Raw genomic sequence first — 19,857 nt, forward strand, 5'->3', positions numbered from 1 at the left:
CCAGACTGACTGTAGGATTGCAGTACAAGTGGCTAGTAAAGGTTTTGGCATCATAACCGTATGTATTATTGATTTTGTGAATTGACCAGGTAGCAAGTTTGATACCTTCATCTGATAAGGGGCTGATTGGGGTGGGGAACCTCTGCCCTTGGCCATCCAGGCTGTTTCCTCCAAACCATGCCAACTTGTCCCATTTCCTGATGTCATTTGTGCCATCAGCCAACAGTTGGGATGGCGGTGTTTGGTTGTGCATTGGCTGCAGGCACCTACAGCCAGAGCAGCAAAATATAACCCCAGTTCAGAAGCTGCTGAGTGGAAGTGAAATGCTTCTCAGTTTGTTTGAGTGTGCCTCAGACATAACTACCGTGTTTCTCCTAAAATAAGACGTGCCTCTAAAATAAGCCATGGCACGATCTTTTAAAGGCAAAAAAATATAAGACATCCCCCAAAAATAAGACATGTTGGGGGGGGTACCGGTACCTACCCGACCCAGCAGGAGCCGGCAAACACAGCAGCGCGCGCCGCGCCGAGCCCCAGCCCAGCGGGAGCCCCAGCACAGCGACGCGCTGAGCTCTGACTGAACGGGCCCCAGGACCCGGCAGCGGGTGGTGCGCGAAGCCGCAGCAGCCGGCAGGAGCTGGCAGCAGCCCCAGCCGCCGGCAGGAGCCGGCAGCAGCCCCAGCCGTGCCGCGCCGCGTCAAGCCCCGGGACCCAGCAGTGGGCTCAGCGGGCGGCGCGCGAAGACGCAGCAGCCGGCAGGAGCCGGCAGCAGCCCCAGCAACGCCGCACCGCACCGCACCGCGTCAAGCCCCGGGACCCAGCAGTGGGCGGCGCGCGAAGACGCAGCAGCCGGCAGGAGCCGGCAGCAGCCCCAGCAACGCCGCGCCGTGCCGCGTCAAGCCCCGGGACCCAGCAGTGGGCTCAGCGGGCGGCGCGCGAAGACGCAGCAGCCGGCAGGAGCCGGCAGCAGCCCCAGCAACGCCGCGCCGCACCGCGTCAAGCCCCGGGACCCAGCAGTGGGCTCAGCGGGCGGCGCGCGAAGACGCAGCAGCCGGCAGCAGCCCCAGCCGCGCCGCGCCGCGCCGCGCCGCACCGCGTCAAGCCCAGGGACCCAGCAGTGGGCTCAGCGGGCGGTGCGCGAAGCCACAGCAGCCGGCAGGAGCCGGCAGCAGCCCCAGCCGCACCGCGCCGCACCGCGTCAAGCCCAGGGACCCAGCAGTGGGCTCAGCGGGCGGCGCGCGAAGACGCAGCAGCCGGCAGGAGCCGGCAGCAGCCCCAGCAACGCCGCGCCGCACCGCGTCAAGCCCCGGGACCCAGCAGTGGGCTCAGCGGGCGGCGCGCGAAGACGCAGCAGCCGGCAGCAGCCCCAGCCGCGCCGCGCCGCACCGCGCCGCACCGCGTCAAGCCCAGGGACCCAGCAGTGGGCTCAGCGGGCGGTGCGCGAAGCCACAGCAGCCGGCAGGAGCCGGCAGCAGCCCCAGCCGCACCGCGCCGCACCGCGTCAAGCCCAGGGACCCAGCAGTGGGCTCAGCGGGCGGCGCAAGAAAGCCCCGTACCATAGTTAAGGTAACAATGCTGTACCATGCTTAATTAAAAAATAAGACATCCCCGAAAATAAGCCGCGATGTGGTTTTTTATAGGAAAAATGAATATAAGACGTGTCTTATTTTAGGAGAAACACGGTAGGGTTGCCAGACTCAATAAAGGACAGGACTTCTGTGCCTTTAATTGCCCTGCTCTCTTTTGAGTCTGGAAACCTTAAAGAGAAACCAGCAAACCCTTTGCTTGGAAATTAAACAAAGGGTCTGCTGGTTTCTCTTTAAGGTTTCCAGATTCAAAAGAGAGCAGGGCAATTAAAGGCACAGAAGTCCTGTCCTCTATTGAGTCTGACAACCCTAGGCATAACCAAGGAAACAAGCATCAGCAGTGCTTGAGAGTAGCCCCCCCCCAGCACATCTGCAAAAAAATAGGTTTCTTCTCTCTGATTTTTGGAGATACACTGCTAGAGGGATTTTCTCTCTCCCCCTTTTTCTCTCAGCTAGGAAGAGCAGCATGAATTTGTATATTTATTAATGGGGACTCCATGAAATAGGTCCTATATCATGATGTCCCCATGAATAGGAACAGAGATTGAACTGGGCAGATGTTGGTGGATTGCTCATTTTAATGAGAATAAACACAACCAAGATCTGTAAATTGGTCCAGTAAATGCTTTTGTGTTTTACTTAATCTGTTGATTAAATAGATTGCTTTGATATCAAACAGATTGTGTTTTGAACATCTCTGTTGGGGAGATCTGATCTTAAAACATACGTGTTCTGAATGACAAATAAATAGTGCAGTACAAATCATTACTGTGTAATTGCAAAAATACCTCTCTCTTGATTATCCCTCATCATGGTACTTCGGCTTCCCTTTTCGCTTTTTGTTTTGTTACTATGGTTTTTCGGAAAAAAAGGTTTCTTTCTTCAGAGAAATACTTTGTTCAAACTTCAGGTCTAGAAATGATTGGAAGGGATTATAACATTTCTAATCAGAATTTAGATATGCATATGTTTCCTCATTCAGTGGTTCCCAAAATTGCTGAGGGACTTGGCACACCTCTTAATGAGTTTTCTACTTGCCACAATTGTAATGCACTGTCCTAAATCTTATATGATTTTTAATTCATAGAATTGTAGGGTTAGGAAGGGATCCCCAATGCCCATCTAGTCCATCCTCTTGCAATGCTGGAAACATAGCTAAAAATCCACCCAACCTTTGTTAAAAAACCAACTGTTTAATCATCTGCTCTAGGACGTTTCCAGGTATTGATGCCAAACTGACAGGTTGGTAGTTACCTGGATCTGCCCTCCTCCTTTTGAAGATAGGGACAGCATTTGCCCGCCTCCACTCTGCAGGGACTTCATCTGTTCTCCAGGAATTATTAAAGATTATAGACGGAGGCTCTGGGTAAAGTTCCTTTACTACCCTTGGAAACAGTTTATCAGGCATGGAGTTTTGAATTCATTTAAAGTAGCTAGATGTTCCCTTGCCACCTCTTCTCCTATTTTGGGTTGCACCTCCCTCTCTGCACCATTTATTCTAGTATCAGCAGGCTGGGTGCTGTTTTCCTTTTGGGAGAAGACAGAGACAACACAGGTGTTGAGCAGTTCTTATTTCTTTCTGTCTGTCACCCAATAGCATTTATTCACCTTCTCCATGTTGGTCCATTTGCACCCTTCTGAGACAACAGAAACCTAACACTCCACACAGAGGACTTACTACTTCCTTGTTCTTCCTCTCGATTCAAACATAGTCCGCCCCCCCCCCCCGCTTTTATTATTTTTACCTCTCTTGCAAGCCTGAGCTCATTCCGAATTTTAGCTTTCTTATATATTGTATTCTACATATTTCAATTTGAATACTGTGTAGAAATAATAAATGAAAGAAGCAATAAACATAAAGTTAAAATTCAATATGGATATTTCATGCAATGGATGTGGTATCTCCCATCTTCAACCACAAACCCACAGATGTGCTGCAGACTGCCTGAATGAAGCTTGCAAACCACAGTTTGGGATCACCTGCCCTAGCTGATACTTGTGCAGTATACAGTATTGGTTTAACTACAGTAGGTGGGTAGCCGAAGGTAACCAGAACATCTATGAAAATTTCTGTTTGATAACTCCTGGTGAGAAAAGGATGAGCCTGAAAGATAAATGCCTTACATTGTATTATAAATTGTATGATCTCTTGTTCTGTTGTCCCTTTTAAATACTATTTTTATGCACTTCTGAAGACTGGTCCTCATTATGTTTCCTCAAAAGTGTGTTTCACTTTGTCCAATGGGACTTAACTCCCAGCTAAACCTGCATACAATCACAAACTTTTCTCATCTTGGATTAAAATGAAGATGTTTTTGGCATTTGAGATCCCCTTGTGTTTTTCCTTTTTGGCATTCTCCTTTCCATGACTCAGCTGCCGAACTATCATTTTCAAAAGATGGTTAGCCTGATGCAATCAAACTATTTTAGCAGCAACAGTATGAGCAGTGACTTGTGATGCTTCATGCTGTCTTCCCCTGGCAAGCATCACTTCTCCTACTAGAGAACCCCTTGCCCCTGGTGTTTGTGCCAATGCCGTGGTTGATGCTGATTCCCTGTTGTGTAGGAGCCACACTTGCAAATGGAGATTCGTAGGCCTCGGCCTCAAATGTTCTGGAGTATGACAGGTTACCTGGGCTCGAACTTTGATGTTGCTCTTAGCGCATATTCACATGTGTTGTCTATTTTTATGCTAACACTTACCTGCCGGGTGACTCATAACCAGGGCTTTTTTTCCTCACCTGGAACTCACAGGAACTCAGTTCCAGCACCTCTCAGGGTGGTGCCATTGCCAGTACAGTGGTACCTCATGTTGCGAATGGGATACGTTCCGGTGACCCGTTTGCAACATGAAGCACTGCATCTGCACACACGCGTGACGCAATGTGGTGCTTCTGTGCATGCACAAAGTGCGATTTAGCGCTTCTGCACATGCACGCAGGTCGTGGACGTGCCGATCCCGGAAGTAATCCCGGAAGTAACCCGTTCTGGGACTGAACCTGAAAAGACGCAACATGAAGCGGACGTATTCTGAGGTATGACTGTATAAGTTCAGGGTGAGTTCCGGCACCTCTTTTTCTAGAAAAATAGCACTGCCATTGTGTTTGTGTGGCCCTTATCCCCAGCTGTATTCTGGAAGTGCTAATTGAAAGAGGAGAAGGATACCTGGTGGTTTAAAGCTGCTAATTCCTCATCATAGGACTCTGTCTGTAGGATTGTGCAAGATGTTCTTCTCTGTAACTCTTTGCCATTGTTCCCCAATCACTAGCTTTCCTTTTCCTTCCGTGGTCAAGTGGGGTGGGGCACACATGTTGAGAGCATTTTAATGGTGACTTGTGTTACCTTCAGTCTAGTCAGCCGTAGGGGTGTGTTTGCATATGTGTGTGAAAGAGATACTTAGAGTGTCTAGCTGCTCCAACCCTAGCATGCTAACTTGACAAATTTTCTAAGTCTTGTGTAGTATTAGAAACCCAGATATATAAGAGAAGCATCAATTGGATACTTAAACCAAGGTTACAGTCACCAAAACGGAATGCCTAGTTGCCATTTTTTGGGCCCGGCGTCTCAAAAGTGGTGTTTTTCAATATCAATTTTGGGTTCCTGAAATCATTCTGTTTGTGCCGATAAAATATAGCAAGGCCGCTCTTATGACTTACTAACTGTTGATATATAATTTTTGTACTGTGTCTTTTGAGCCTATGGACCACAATAAAGCTCTGTGTGTGAGATAAAATATAACAGATAGAATTCTACAGGACATATTCCCAACAAAAGAAGAATGGCAACTTAAGCTGACAGAATATCACAATTTGCAGACTTAACATATAGAATAAGAGAACAAGAAGAACATACATTTAAAGAAGATTGGGAAACGTTCATTGAATATATGGGAAGTAATTGTGAACAGCTGAAAATGTTGGCAGCGTTAAGATAAATTCAACAGTGTAAACAAGTTTTGATGGATGCACTAATGGAATACTGAACAGTATAGTTTTTGTAAAATATGCAGGGATTTATGATATGTAAAATGAACTGTGCAAAGAGAAGAAGGGAAGTCATTGTTATCTTAAAATGAGTATTTTAAATTGTAAAACAGGGAACCTAATAAAATTATATACAAAAAAGAGACAATTATATAGGACATGTTGCTACTGTGTGAAAATAGTCAAGATCCAAGAATCCCCAGGCATGCACCTCCAGATGGTGGAGATGTCAGGTGACATTCTGGTGCCCAGGCATCTTCACTTGGTCACAAGTGGCCAATAGCCAGGTGCACCTGGTGCCTGGCAAATTTCAAATGCTGGTCTTGTGCTGTATTGGCTCCTGGTATAAATGTCTTGTAGCGATACAGTCCTGTAGATGTAATGTAGTGGCTAGATCTGTTGTGCCAGCATATGGAGAGGAATGCGTGGCCATATGCCAGTTGTGCTCTTTCTAGCAGAGGATAGAACTGTGGCCAGAAAAGGGACTGAAGGTCTCAGGTCAGATTAAGTTACAAAAGTATGATGCAGAGGTTTGAGCAAGCCCACGCTAGTCAAACCTGCCTCTTCCACCCTAGGTGAACTTTTGCCTTCTGAAGAAGTGTGCATGCACACGAAAGCTCATACCAAAATAAAAACTTAGTTGGTCTTTAAGGTGCTACTGAAGGAATTTTTTTATTTTGCTTCGACTCAGACCAACACGGCTACCTACCTGTAACTTTTGCTTTCTTGTCAGGCTGAAACCTCTTAACTTCCCACTGTTCTGTGCAAGGTGAAAACTATTGGCTGATAAATTAATCTGTGGGTTTCTGGTGTCAATGTTTTTTGTACATCAACACATCAAACATTTGAGATGGCTAAGATTCGAGAACAAATCATATGCTTGATATATTTCAGATGAATCTGCAGCTAGATATTCCTTGGTATTAAATAAAAATTAGTGTGTTGTGCTTTCACAAATATTTGTTGATCCCGGAAAAATGCTGGCTTCCTCGGTGCAAAACCACACTGAACCTTAGATAGGAGGTAGATGTGATGTTTACTATATAGAACTATATAGTAATAATACTATTAATTACAATTTAGATTAATAATGGATTACACCACTATTACTACTACTGCTACTGGTGCTCATTAAGTGAGAATGTATTTTTTCCAGTGTATACGTCTGTTCCTGAAATCTACTGTTAGAATTGTATCCAGAGCTTCCCCTTCCTCTCTCCCGCAGCCCCTCGTGCACCCTCAAAAATGTGCTGCAGAGGTTTGATGGGCCCTCTATAACAGATTTTGACGGAGCAGGAAGAATAGAGGAAAGATTAGTCCCATTGTGCATGCAGCTTTGGATACAACCCTTAGTTCAGGGGTCCCCAGACTTACCGTGCAGCGGGCCGGAGGGCAGGGGAGTGCGCGTGCAGCGGGCTGGAGGGCGGGGGAGTGCGCGCGCAGCGGGCCGGAGGGCGGGGGAGTGCGCTCCCGTGCGCATGCGCACACGCACACGGTCTTAAAAATCAGCAAAAAATCTCCGAAAATCGCTTGTGCGCATGCGTATGGGCCTCCCCCATCGGAAATGACCTCTTCTGGGTCGGGAGAGGCCTATACGCATGCGCACAAAGGATTTTCGGCGATTTTTTGCCGATTTTTAAGACCGTCGCTGCGCCGCGCGCTGTAAGAGCGGGCGGCGGCAGCGGGCGGCGGGGGGCGTCGCATGCCGGATTGGGAGGCCGATTGAGCCGCATCCGGCCCAGGGGCCGTAGTTTGGGGACCCCTGCCTTAGTTTTAATGCATGAATCCTTTTAAAGCAGGATAAATGAAACTGAATATATTAGGTAGTAGAAGCTTTCAAGATACTTGACGCTCTTTGACAATGTGCCATTTTAATATGTTTTAATTGGCAAAATGTACTAATGCTGTAAGCAGACTCCCTGTTTGGCTTCGGGGCAATTCATATAACCCTTTTGAGTTAGTTCACATGACCTATGATAGCTCAGTTGGTAGAGCATATTTTGCCCGACATAGGACTCAAACCCACAATCCTGAGATTAAGAGTCCCATCTCAGGATTGTGGGTTTGAGTCCCACGTCGGGCAAAATATTTCTGCCTTGCAGGGGTTTGGAATAGATGACCCTTGTGGTCCCTTCCAACTCTACAATTCTATGAGTTTATAGACCGTCCCCCCAGTGTCCTTTATTATTACAGTGGTGCCTCGCTAGACGAATTTAATTCGTTCCACGGGTCTTTTCTTATAATGAAAAATTCGTCTAGCGAATCCCATAGGAATGCATTGAATTTTTTTTTTGCCCATAGGAATGTATTAATTGAATTTCAATGCATTCCTATGGGAAACCGCAATTCGCTAGACGAATTTTTCGTAAAACGAATTCATCTAGTGAGGCAACCTCCGCTCGAAAAATCCTTTCGTTAAGCAGAAATTTCGTTAAGCAGGGCATTTGTTAAGCAAGACACCACTGTACTTATTAAATTTCTATACAGCCCATCATCAGAGGATCTCAGGGTTGTTTACAACATAAAAACACAAAAAGACGTACCATAGTAACCAACAAAAACAGAACCCCCTAGAGTTTTAAAAAAACTATGGATTGATTAATTAGCTGAAGGCCTGGGAGAAGATGAATGCTTTTTTTACTGGTTACTGGTTGGATACTGCATGGGGTGTATGAATAACTGTGGAGTCACACAGTGTGGTCAGGCATTCTTGTTCCTGTGAGAACATTTGTTATCCATATCCATATCCCTGCCAGTGTTTGCCTTGTGCTTGTGTTTTTCATCCCTGCTGTTTTCTCTGTAGAATACAATATTTCGACCTCCCTTGGGGTGACTTTACATATGCTTTTGACAAGGACGGATGCCTTCCGAAGAGTGACACAATCCACTAGAGATCCATGGAAACAAAACATGAATTGCTGATACATGGATAGGTTTTTTGTTTTGTTTTTTTTGTAGAGCAAGCATTTAAGAGTAGTTTTGGAATTCTTGTACCTTCTTTCAAAGATACAGGTTCATTATATTTTAGAGTTCAGTGGATATTGAAATGCTGGCTGAAAACTGTCCCAAGGGGGACACTGAATTCAAATCCTCACTCAGTTATAACACTTTTAATTGTGCAGCCTTGCAGTAACTAGTCAGTTTCAGCAATGCCTACCTCACAAGCTTATTGTGAACAGAAAATGGTATAACGACATCCTCATTCTTTGAAGGAGTGGTGGGATAGAAATGAGATAATATAGATGGGCGGATGTGCATATTCACGTCAGTAAAGCCGATCTCATCAGTAAGGTTATATCTGTGCTGACAAATTGACCTTGCACCCTGGTTAATTGGTCTCTCTCCGTTTACTTAATCTCAAATCTTGCACTCAATTGACCATAAGAGGGTCATAGGAGATCCATCGTTTTCATTAGCTATCTCACTTTGTAAAGGAAGTGGCATTTTGAATTATGCATTTGAAAAGTGAGTTTAAGAAACAAAGCTGTTAAATGATTGGTTTGACATTTATATAGGTTCCAATACTGATTCGGAAGGCAGGGAAAAGAAGTTCGGTAGTGATCAGTAGTGATTTCAGCCTGCTTTAAAAGCCCCCCCCCAACCATTCACAACACTTTCCCACATGAAACACTGAGATAACCAAAGGTTTTTTGAGACTGTGCATTTGCATTTTTCTTTTGACTTCCTTAGGAAACAGTCTTTCAATGCTGGCATCCTACCTTAGTTGTCTCATGTGTTCTTCCACTCGTTTTATACAGATGTGGTTGGAGCACTGTTCCTAAGTGTTGGCTGAGAAAGGGGTTTTTAAAAGAGTGTATTTGAACCACCTGGAATGCATGTGATTGTGTTGCACCTGTCTGATTAAAGATGGTTGTCCCTATTTCTAGTAAAGTCTAAATCCTTCCCACATCAGAATTCACAAAATAATGCCCAGGCTCTTCGTTTTGCTCCTCTCAAATAAGGATACCCTTCCTCATAGATCAGGGGTGGCTTACCTGTCGCCCTCCATATGTTGAAGGACTCTAACTCCCAACAACCTCATCTGGCATAATCAGTTGTCAGGTTTGATAGCAGGGGCAGGGCCATCTTGAGCAGATCGCGTGCCTCCTTACCAGGCCGGCGCCCACCTTACCAGCCCCCCGCCGTGGTGCACTGCGCCACCGGGGGTCTATGTAGAGCCGGCCCTGAGCAGGGGCGTACCCAGGATCAAAATTAGGGGGGCAAGGGGCGGGGGCAAGGGGCGGGAGGGGCCACAGTGGTAATGTGGGCGGGGCTACGTTGCCTGCGCCGCCCAGCTCTTCCGAGGAGGCGGCCCCAGGCTCCTGCTCCCGGCGCGAAGCTCCAGGGGCGCGCGGGGAACGCGAGCCTGTGGCTGCCTCCTCCGCTTACGCTCCCTGCTCCTGCTTAGCGCTCCTCCGCTTACGCTCCCCGCGCGCCTCTGGAACTTCGCGCCGGGAGCGGGAACCTGGGGCTGCCATGCCTGCGCCCCTCAGCTTTTGCTTCTAGGGGGGGCAATTGTCCCCTCCTGCCCCCTGCCTACGCCCATGTTTGATAGGAGTTGGAAGACAGCAACATCTGGCTGGCAAAAGGTCTGCTGCCTAGATTCTCACTTTATCTTTCATCAAAAGATTATCATCAAAAACATTTTTTAAAAAAGAAAAATATGGAGAGAAATTAGGAGAGAGTGATTCATAAGCAGTGACCCAGAGCTGTTTTTGCTCTGTCCCTCATCCACATTGTGCAGGGTGTTCCATGTAGTACATTTCCCCCCTTGGTACAATAAGTCGCCATATATTTCAGCTTTAAGGTGACCTTGAATGTTAAAATGATGTTAGGCCAGTTCTTAAATAGAAAAGTATTCTTTGCATTTCCAGGAAGGTGCTAACTTTGTATGGAATCTTAAGTTGCAATCCTGTGCAGTTAAGCTGAGACAAGGGATGTGTATCTTGCTCTCTGCGGGCCTGGCTGAGTCCTGATTCTAAAGCTCATAGAAATGACTCATGCAGAATGCAACATGTGGCCTTAGAAACTGTAATTTTGCCGCATCTTTGAATTGGGAGTGATTGAGCAACCAAAATCTGATGCAGCACACCTCCGATCGAATCAGATTGAAAAGGAAGTACAGTATAAGACCAGAGCAAAGAGTCTATCAGCATAATCTCAGAAGACAACTTTTCCTATGTAGATATTTCCTTTGGTCTCTCAAGAACCTTATTTAATTGTTTGTTGCGATGCACTACCCATTCCTTTTAGGTCACAGACAGTTCAGGTTTAGAATTAATGTAGATATAACAGTCACTGCAACAGGGCTTCATAGGCCAAGACTGATCTTAAGCCTTTGGCTAGAGCAATAAACTTAGGAACTGAACTACCGTTGTTTTATGATCCACCTTCCTGTTCTGACAGGTGTCTGTGGGAAGCCTGTAAGCAGCACCTGAGTGCAACAGCACACTCTCCCCTCCTGTGGTTTCAAATAACTGGTATTTAGAAGCTTACCCAGGTGGCGCTGTGGATAAACCACTGAGCCTAGGGCTTGCTGATCAGAAGGTCGGCGGTTCGAATCCCTGTGACGGGGTGAGCTCCCGTTGCTTGGTCCCAGCTCCTGCCAACCTAGCAGTTCGAAAGCACGTCAAAATGCAAGTAGATAAATAGGAACCGCTACAGCGGGAAGGTAAACGGTGTTTCCATGTGCTGCTCTGGTTTACCAGAAGTGGCTTTGTCATGCTGGCCACATGACCTGGAAGCTATACGCCGGCTCCCTCGGCCAATAATGTGAGATGAGCGCACAACCCCAGAGTCGGTCATGACTGGACCTAATGGTCAGGGGTCCCTTTACCTTTTTACCCCTGACAGTATGATAGAGAACATAGCCATCAGGATTAGGAGCCACTGGTGTGGCCTTTTGATGATGGCTTTCTACATGCTAAGCAACTAATACCCAAGGTTAACATTTGGCCATGTTGCCTTTCTATCATCATAACAACAATGTTTCTCAGTAGTTAGATATGCACCGATGGTATGTTAACATGTTATTCAATTACCCATAAGGATAGAGCCCACCCTAACTTAAGGTTTTGCGGAACACATCCTGATGTCTGTATTTTGTGGATGTAATTTTATCAATTACACATCATTGCCAAGAGCATTGGATAATTGTTGGTAATTGATTTATGTCTACCCTGCCTTTTTACCAAGGTACACAAGATCGCTTCCAACTTGCACAGAGCAATGTATAAAGTCCTGCTAAAACAATAAAGCACAGCTAAAGTAACCAAGTAGCGTACTGTACATTTTTATAGATATAGCAAAATTGTATCAGAAATAAAAATTCTGCAAGAAAACCCCTATCAAATAAATGCTTCTTTTTCATCCTCTGTTGAAGAATGTGGGATACTGTTGCCTGCGTGAAAAGTGGCAACTGGAAAATCTCAGGCAAAATAACAATGGGGAATTACTGTGTCTTGTATCTTAATGGGCGAAGAGTTCAATGTTTTGGAGTCCTTTGGTTGTTTGTTTTGACCACAGCTTATGTTAAAAAAAACCAATGAGCAAACTTAGATATACTGTCATTTTACAGTATGTGGACATCATGTGTTAGAAGCAATTGCCTGTGCTGAAAGAATGCTGTGTTTCTTGAAGACTTGAGAATTAATTTTTCCATGATTTGAATGTCTATCAACACTATTCACAAGGCAGCTTATTTCAATTCAATTCAGTAGATTGGCGGTAAACTCGTTAACAAATCTGCAATTGCTTGAATGTTTTTTTCTTCTTTTCCTAGTTTGCTGCTTTGTGGTTCATAAGAGGTGCCATGAATTTGTTACCTTTTCTTGTCCCGGGGCAGACAAGGGGCCGGACACGGATGTAAGTACATTGCATTTTGCTGTCTGATCATTGCTCTGTTGATGCATTTTGTTGATGCACGGATGGTAGATATCGGCAGCTTAGAGATCAGTTAATATGTTCTTTAATAGGTTGTGCTTATTAAGTTTCTTCTGTCACAGTATGTCTTCTCCATGATCACAAGCAATTGCAACGACGAAGCCAATGAGAGACAAATAAGAGAAAAGCAGTGTTATGAAGCAAAAAAATAAAAGGGAAGGAGAGAATATATGAAAGACAACATATATTATAAAGTCACTTTTATTAATATTGAGAAGCAAGTTATAGTCAGCTTTTAGCCATGTCAAACTCCCAACTGCTACATTAGAGTTTCAAAAGCAGTTTAAAATAATGTGAGGACTGCTATATCAACACTCCTATCTCAAGAGGCCCTCTGAATCTTGGCTAAAGAGATTATGGTATTCTGATATATTTTTCTGGGATGACTTTATAAAGCTCTCTTATGTGAATGAGTTCAAATGGTATCAAATAGACCTAAAATTAAGCACACTATTTTATATTTTCTGTTCAAAAGTGCCTTTTGTCATTACAGGACACTCTTTATAGAAGTTACAAAGATAATCTTAGATACATTTGTTGAAATTGAAATGCCATGGAAAAGGAGGATGGATGGGTGTATACTACATATATAATTTTAGCTCAGCTGCAGTTAGTAGAATGACTCCAATCTCCTCAGCCATTCATTACTGTAGTTTTCAAGTTGTGAATTGGATCAACTGATTACCTCCCATTGTAAGGGATGCTATGCTCTATATAATTCTGTCCTAAGAAATGGTATTTATAACTGAAAGACACACATTTAAAACTGATCATTTCAATCCCCTTCAACAGACTTCTGATGAATAAAAACTAGAAAGAACCATTTGCCCTTTGGAAATTAGAGAGACTAGCTATTTCTCAACTATTTTTTTAAAATGGAAGTGACTCTTTATTAGAAAACACAGAGGAGTATAGCTATGTATAACTAGAACTCTTCATACTCTTGGAGATAATGTTGATTTGCCAGGTTTTCTCTCCTTTTCTTGAGCACTCTTTATCTTTTGTCACCAGTTTTTCAACTGAAAACTAGCAGGGACAGTTCTTTCATGCCAGTAGCTACGGTAGATGGTTGGCATGTGAAATGCAACGTTGGAATGGATGCAACACCCACACGTCCATTCCAACATTTTTCCATCCCCAGGAAGTGTATATTTTATATGCACGGCGTATCAAACATACATCACATATGCATAGGTTTACAGTTTTCACTGCTCTCATTTTTTTTCTCAGAATTTAAAGAGTGCATGGGAATTGTGTGCTACTCTGGCTTGTCATGCCTATTTACATGTAACAATAATAATTATCTCCAAGTAAACTACACTAAATATGCTTCATTAGATTTAGTTCCTTAATCAAATCCTTCACTTCAAACCATTTTGAAATATTGTAAAATTAGCACTGTATGCTTTTTTTAAAAAAAACTTTCATTCTTTAAATATAATATAAAACCAGATCTCCATATAGGGCAGCAAAAATGTTTCTCGAAAATCCCCCCAGGAAACTTATGTTACAAGTGGTGTGGCAAGTCATTAGCTTCCCTCACGGTTGCAGCAGATTCAGGGATAGTCACACATCTTGAGGTAGCTTCTGTCACAGTTGCAAGAGATCCACTTATGTCACAAATCCTGTTTCTTAGAGGGTTGTGATGGCATGTTGAAGAAGACTACAACCACAAGGAAAGCTTTCACAAGTGACTTGCCTCCACATAGTTCCATTTCAAGTGCATATTTCCATATTCATATTTCCCATCAAGAATTGGCCCCGATGGGAATTCTGTCATCGACCAGTTCATGTTTCATAAGCATTGTTTTGAAATCATAGCCACATCTTTCCCCTTTGACATTTTAAATTAGTAGTTCTGTATGCAAACTCTTTATAGTTTTAAAAGTTGGGGCTTTGCACATTTGCCTCAGTTCCGTTTTAAATAGCATTTAAAGAATTAGTTGTTGTTGTTTCATAAAGTTATAAAAGGCATCGTGCAGTTTATTAATTTTATAGCTGATTAAAGAGGTGGGGGGGGGGAATCCTGAACGTACTTTCATGTGAGCCACACTGCAATCTGCTGTTTTCCTACGGTATATTTTAGAGAATTTCTATCTCCTGTGCTAAAACGTATCAACAGATCATCTTGTATACTAATGGCATATGAGTATTTGTGCATATATTTAGCACTGTATACATAAGGACTATGAATAGATACAATTTATATGGAATTCCTAGAACATCAATTGTTGGCTTTCTTGAAACCTGCTGAAGATCAAATGGAAATTTTGCAGGCATCCCCAAACTTCGGCCCGCCAGATGTTTTGGACTACAATTCCCATCTTTCCCAATCACTGGTCCTGTTAGCAAGGGATCATGGGAGTTGTAGGCCAAAACATCTGGAGGGTCGCAGTTTGGGGATGCCTGGCCCAGGGGTTGCATACCCTTTTCCCTGTCCTTCTCAGGCCCAGCCATGAGGAAGAGACTGGAAGCTTCCACTTTTGGTTTCAGTTAACCACAATTTAGTATTGCATCTATAGTTAATGTTAAAGTTTGTTGAAACAGGCCTGTTTTTTAACCCGTGGTTTGAATTTGGCTTTTTCCAAAGAAAGCACTGTAAGATAAGTCAAAGTTTACTTGGTTCATCAAATAGAGCAAATGTGTTTAATCAAATGCTGTTTCACACAGGTTTCACGCTCTTTTTGGGGGGGGGTAGGGGGGGTTGTGTGTACAAATTAGCCCTAGACTTGCTTAGGCTTTTTCCTGTCATGATAAACAATGCAATGCTTCCAAAAGCAGCCTGACAGATTCAGAAACTGTTAGTTTTCCCCTCAAGGCACTTGTACAAACTCAAGTTTTATGATTTATACAGCCAAATATTTTAATGTTGCTTTATTTCTCTACCATGCAATAAGAATAAATGAAGGGGAAAGAGCTGGGAATGACTGCTTTTACTTAGCAAAATTTGTGACTTTGTGGGAAATGGAAAATGCACTTATTTATGTATGGTAATTTATGCATGTATTTGTTTTCTGGGTACCATCAACAATAAAGGGAATAGAATGTCTGTGCCTATTTCCCTGCACTAATCTCTGCACTGGCTCATACTTTCTAATGGATCCCTTTGGGGGGTTGGGGAGTATATATTTTAAGGAACATGGGCTCAAATGTGAAATTCAAAATTACAGTTAGCTACCAGCACTGTGGGTTAAACCACTGAGCCTAGGGCTTTCCGATCAGAAGGTCGGTGGTTCGAATTCCCACGACGGGGTGAGCTCCCGTTGCTTGGTCCCTGCTCCTGCCAACCTAGCAGTTCGAAAGCACGTCAAAGTGCAAATAGATAAATAGGTACCACTACTGCGGGAAGGTAAGCAGCGTTTCCATGTGCTGCTCTGGTTCGCCAGAAGCGGCTTTGTCATGCTGGCCACATGACCTGGAACCTGTACGCTGGCTCCCTCGGCCAATAACGCGAGATGAGCGCCGCAACCCCAGAGTCGGTCACGAATGGACCTAATGGTCAGGGGTACCTTTACCTTTACCTTTACCAGCAACACTTGGGGTTAAATATATACATATATATTGATTGCAACATTGATATAACATGGTTATAGGCCTCCGAGGACACATGGCAACTTGTGGAATTTGTTTGCATTTGTTGGCATTTGTTTAAAAACCGAATGTTTAATGTAATTAAACAGACATTTGGTACTTCTGTTGTGGTGGTGGGGGGATCGTTGAATGTTTGTTGCTCCTTGTATAAATAAGTGAAATACTTTGAAGCGGGAAAGGAGTAGTCTAAACTGTGTGGGAGGGTCTACTTATTTCAGTATATGGATTTCTGGATTCTATACACTCCGAACCGATAAAATATGTCTACATCTAAACACACACACACAGAGAGAGAGAGAGAGAGAGAGAGAGAGGTTTCGAGAAAAGGAGAGGTATAAGGGACATTTTATAAGATGCTCGTCCTTCATTTTTTTTCTGTAAGAGAATGCACATACTGGTTTCTGGTGAATGGAAACTCATTTAAAATAATGCTGGACATTAAGAAAGCTGTCTCCAAGAAGTCATTTTTAGTGGGAAGCTTTCCAAACTCTGTTGAAATTCAGCTGCAACAGTAAGCCTGTGGGAATTGAACTGTAAAAGGTTACAAGGATCAACAGGCAATAGGAATTCGTGCACATCTTGCATTTCCCTGGGCATTTTTACAAAAGAAATATTAGTCTCATCCTAGGTACCAGAAAAATATGCCATATTAAAGTCAGAAACCTTTGCTAAACTGTGCTTAATATTAACGGAACAGTCTACAGTAGTATCCATGCTGTAATCCTGCCTATCTTCAGAAACATGCTGAAATTCTAGGGCATTGGGGTCTCCTTTTGGAAAGGAACAAATCTAAAAGTCCTTTAGCACATAACTAGTTCCACAATTCTTTGGGTCTTGTCTCTTAATTCCATGGGAATGATAAATCCATGTATAAGAATACGCACCATTATTTCCCCCCAGTATTGCCTCTTATATTTGTCACAGGAAGTTGCCAGTTCAGCTTTTTGTTCTGAGCCCTTACAGAGAACCATTAGGCAAAACAACAAATCAATACTATACCATACATTTTCATTTTGACCTGTATGAACATTATTTCCTGTTTTTGTATCCAAAAAAATCTAAATCAGGGGTGGTCAGCATGGTGCCCTCCTGTTTCTATTGGACTGCAGTTCTCATCATCTTCAACCAGATTGGCCTGTGGTTCAGGATAATGGGAGCTGTGGCGCTGTGGGTTAAACCACTGAGCCTAGGGCTTGCTGATCAGAAGGTCGGCGGTTTGAATCCCTGTGATGGGGTGAGCTCCCGTTGCTTGGTCCCAGAACCTGCCAACCTAGCAGTTCGAAAGCACGTCAAAATGCAAGTAGATAAATAGGAACCGCTACAGCGGGAAGGTAAACGGCATTTCCATGTGCTGCTCTGGTTTGCCAGAAGCGGCTTTGTCATGCTGGTCACATGACCTGGAAGCTATACGCCGGCTCCCTCAGCCAATAATGCGAGATGAGCGCGCAACCCCAGAGTCGGTCATGACTGGACCTAATGGTCAGGGGTCCCTTTACCTTTAATTCAACATGTGATGGATATCGTGATAGTTACCCCTATCTAAACGTGACCTGATTTCATTGAGTGCAGATATTTTCAGTGCAGCACAGAAGCAAGAACATCTATCAAGTTACATACATGTTTGTCTTAGTAAAGGCATTGAGAGAAAGGACTTGGCAAAGGCATGCTTAAGCTTCACTGAAATGAAGAATGTTTAATTGTATGCTAGAAATACATCCCAATGTCAGGAGGGATATTTGTTCATAGTACACTGCTGTGAAAAAGCAAACCCGTCCTGACATTGGAACACAGTCTAGCATACAATTAAGTATTCTTAAATCCCACTAATTTCTGGAAGATTTCAGTACACCTAATTATGAGGTGGATTGGCCCTGTAATCAGTTGGAGGTAAGGGGAATGTAGAATGTGGAGCCCTTAATAGCATAACTGAGTAAGTGTAATCCTCCCAGACGAAATATAGCTACAGTGGTACCTCTGGTTAAGAACTTAATTCATTCTGGAGGTCCGTTCTTAACCTGAAACTGTTCTTAACTTGAAGCACCACTTTAGCTAATGGGGCCTCCTGCTGCCGGAGCACGATTTCTGTTCTCATCCTGAAGCAAAAGTTCTTAACCTGAGGTACTATTTCTGGGTTAGTGGAGTTTGTAACCTGAAGCATTTGTAACCTGAAGCTTTTGTAAGCCGAGGTACCACTGTAGTTTCTTTATTAGCAGTGCAAAATGCTTTTAAGAACTCTTCGGGAGAGTTCTGGCCACTTCACTATAACTGCTAACATTATTTGTCATGTATAGCTTTCAATGTGTAAAAAAAAGTGCAGTGTTGGGGAAACATCTTGATTTGCAGGGTGATATAATGGTTAAGGTGCTGGTGTAAAGGTGGGGAAATTGAGGCTCATATCTCTTCAGCCTTTAAGCTTGCTGTAGATCAGGATTTCCCAAACTTGGGTCTCCAGCTGTTTTTGGACTACAGTTCCCATCATCCCTGAACACTGATCTTGCTAGCTAGGGATGATGGGAGTTGTAATCCAAAAACAGCTGGAGACCCAAGTTTGGAAAACACTGCTATAGATGATGATCAGCTAAGTCCTTTGGTCTGTCACAGGATTGTTGAGGGATGAAAGTGGTAGAGAGGGCAAAGCATGATAATCTCATGAGGTCCTTGGTGGAAGGGCTTGAGGGCTTCCTCAAAGCTGAGGAAATGTGAAAAGAGTTTTAAAAGAACTTCTGCTACTTCAGTTTCTAAATATTTGGGTAAGTAGTAAAACAAGAATGTGCTAAGATATCAGGCATAAAACACAGCTGCATTAAAAACCAGCAATAAGAAAATTTAAACGGCAGAAATCAAGTATAAAATGCATACCTCTCCCCTTCATCTTCAGATGCCTATATTGGATCAAAGTCCTGCCATGTTTTCAGGGTCCACCCAAAGTTGTAACTTTAGAGTGTTTGGGTTATAGCTTATTGAGTTTCTTCCCAGCAAAACTTGGAGAGGACAAGTCACCCCCCCCCAATGACTTGATATTGTGTAACCATTTTATACTTTCCCACAAAGAGTACATGTTCAAAATACATTGGGAATTTGTGTAAATGCAAATTTCCCCCACTTTCATCATTTTTCTGCTATGTAGTACAGCCTCCGTGTCTGCATTCTGTGGGTTTATGTGAAATTATATGGTTTTCCCAAGCCACTGAGAACCAGGCTAAATTTATGTAAACAAATTTGAAATAAACATATATCATAGAAGAGGGAAAGAGACACATAAAATTTCTTTCACATGAATCCTGTTCTTATACTGATGCCGTTAAACTTGTCAGATTTTAATGTAATGGGCGTCTTGTGACACATGAACAAATCTTCCAGATTAAAACAAGCCCGTTAAATCAAGATTTGGTGGTGGTGATATGTTGAAGTGAATTAAATATGTTCTAAATATTTTTGCAGGGGTCCAAATTTTAAAACTGTATTCTGCATACCAACTCAATTTTTGCTCATTGATTCCTGTACCAACTGAAATGGGCTACGAAAAAATGGGAGACAGAAAAAGCTTTAGACATTGGAGGATTCCATAAACCTATTTATAAAACAACAGTTATGCCTTCTTCCTGTTGCATGCCACGATTGCATGACTCAAATATCTATAATTTAATTTCAACCCTCTCTTTATTTTCCCAGGAAGCAACAGTAATTTAGGATAATCCCAGATTTAAATGTGGTTGAAATGTATGATCTGTTAAATTGGAGTGTAGGCGTTTCCT

At 43.5% G+C, this 19,857-nt stretch overlaps 1 protein-coding gene across 3 annotated transcripts in view; it reads left to right on the forward strand.

Annotated features, from left to right (window-relative positions):
• The window catches only part of PRKCA (protein kinase C alpha), a 211,982-nt gene that overhangs the window by 80,168 nt on the left and 111,957 nt on the right, over positions 1–19,857 (forward strand). For all 3 annotated transcript variants that reach the window (XR_009557213.1, XR_004691854.2, XM_035104019.2), the window contains exon 3: positions 12,351–12,433. Coding sequence is in view for 1 of the 3 variants with exons in the window: in XM_035104019.2 (XP_034959910.1) it covers positions 12,351–12,433 (83 nt within the window). In the remaining 2 variants the exon portion in view is untranslated. The remainder of the gene's footprint in view (positions 1–12,350; positions 12,434–19,857) is intronic.

The sequence above is a fragment of the Zootoca vivipara genome, chromosome 2 (genome assembly GCF_963506605.1).
Source record: "Zootoca vivipara chromosome 2, rZooViv1.1, whole genome shotgun sequence".
Lineage (NCBI taxonomy): Eukaryota > Metazoa > Chordata > Lepidosauria > Squamata > Lacertidae > Zootoca > Zootoca vivipara.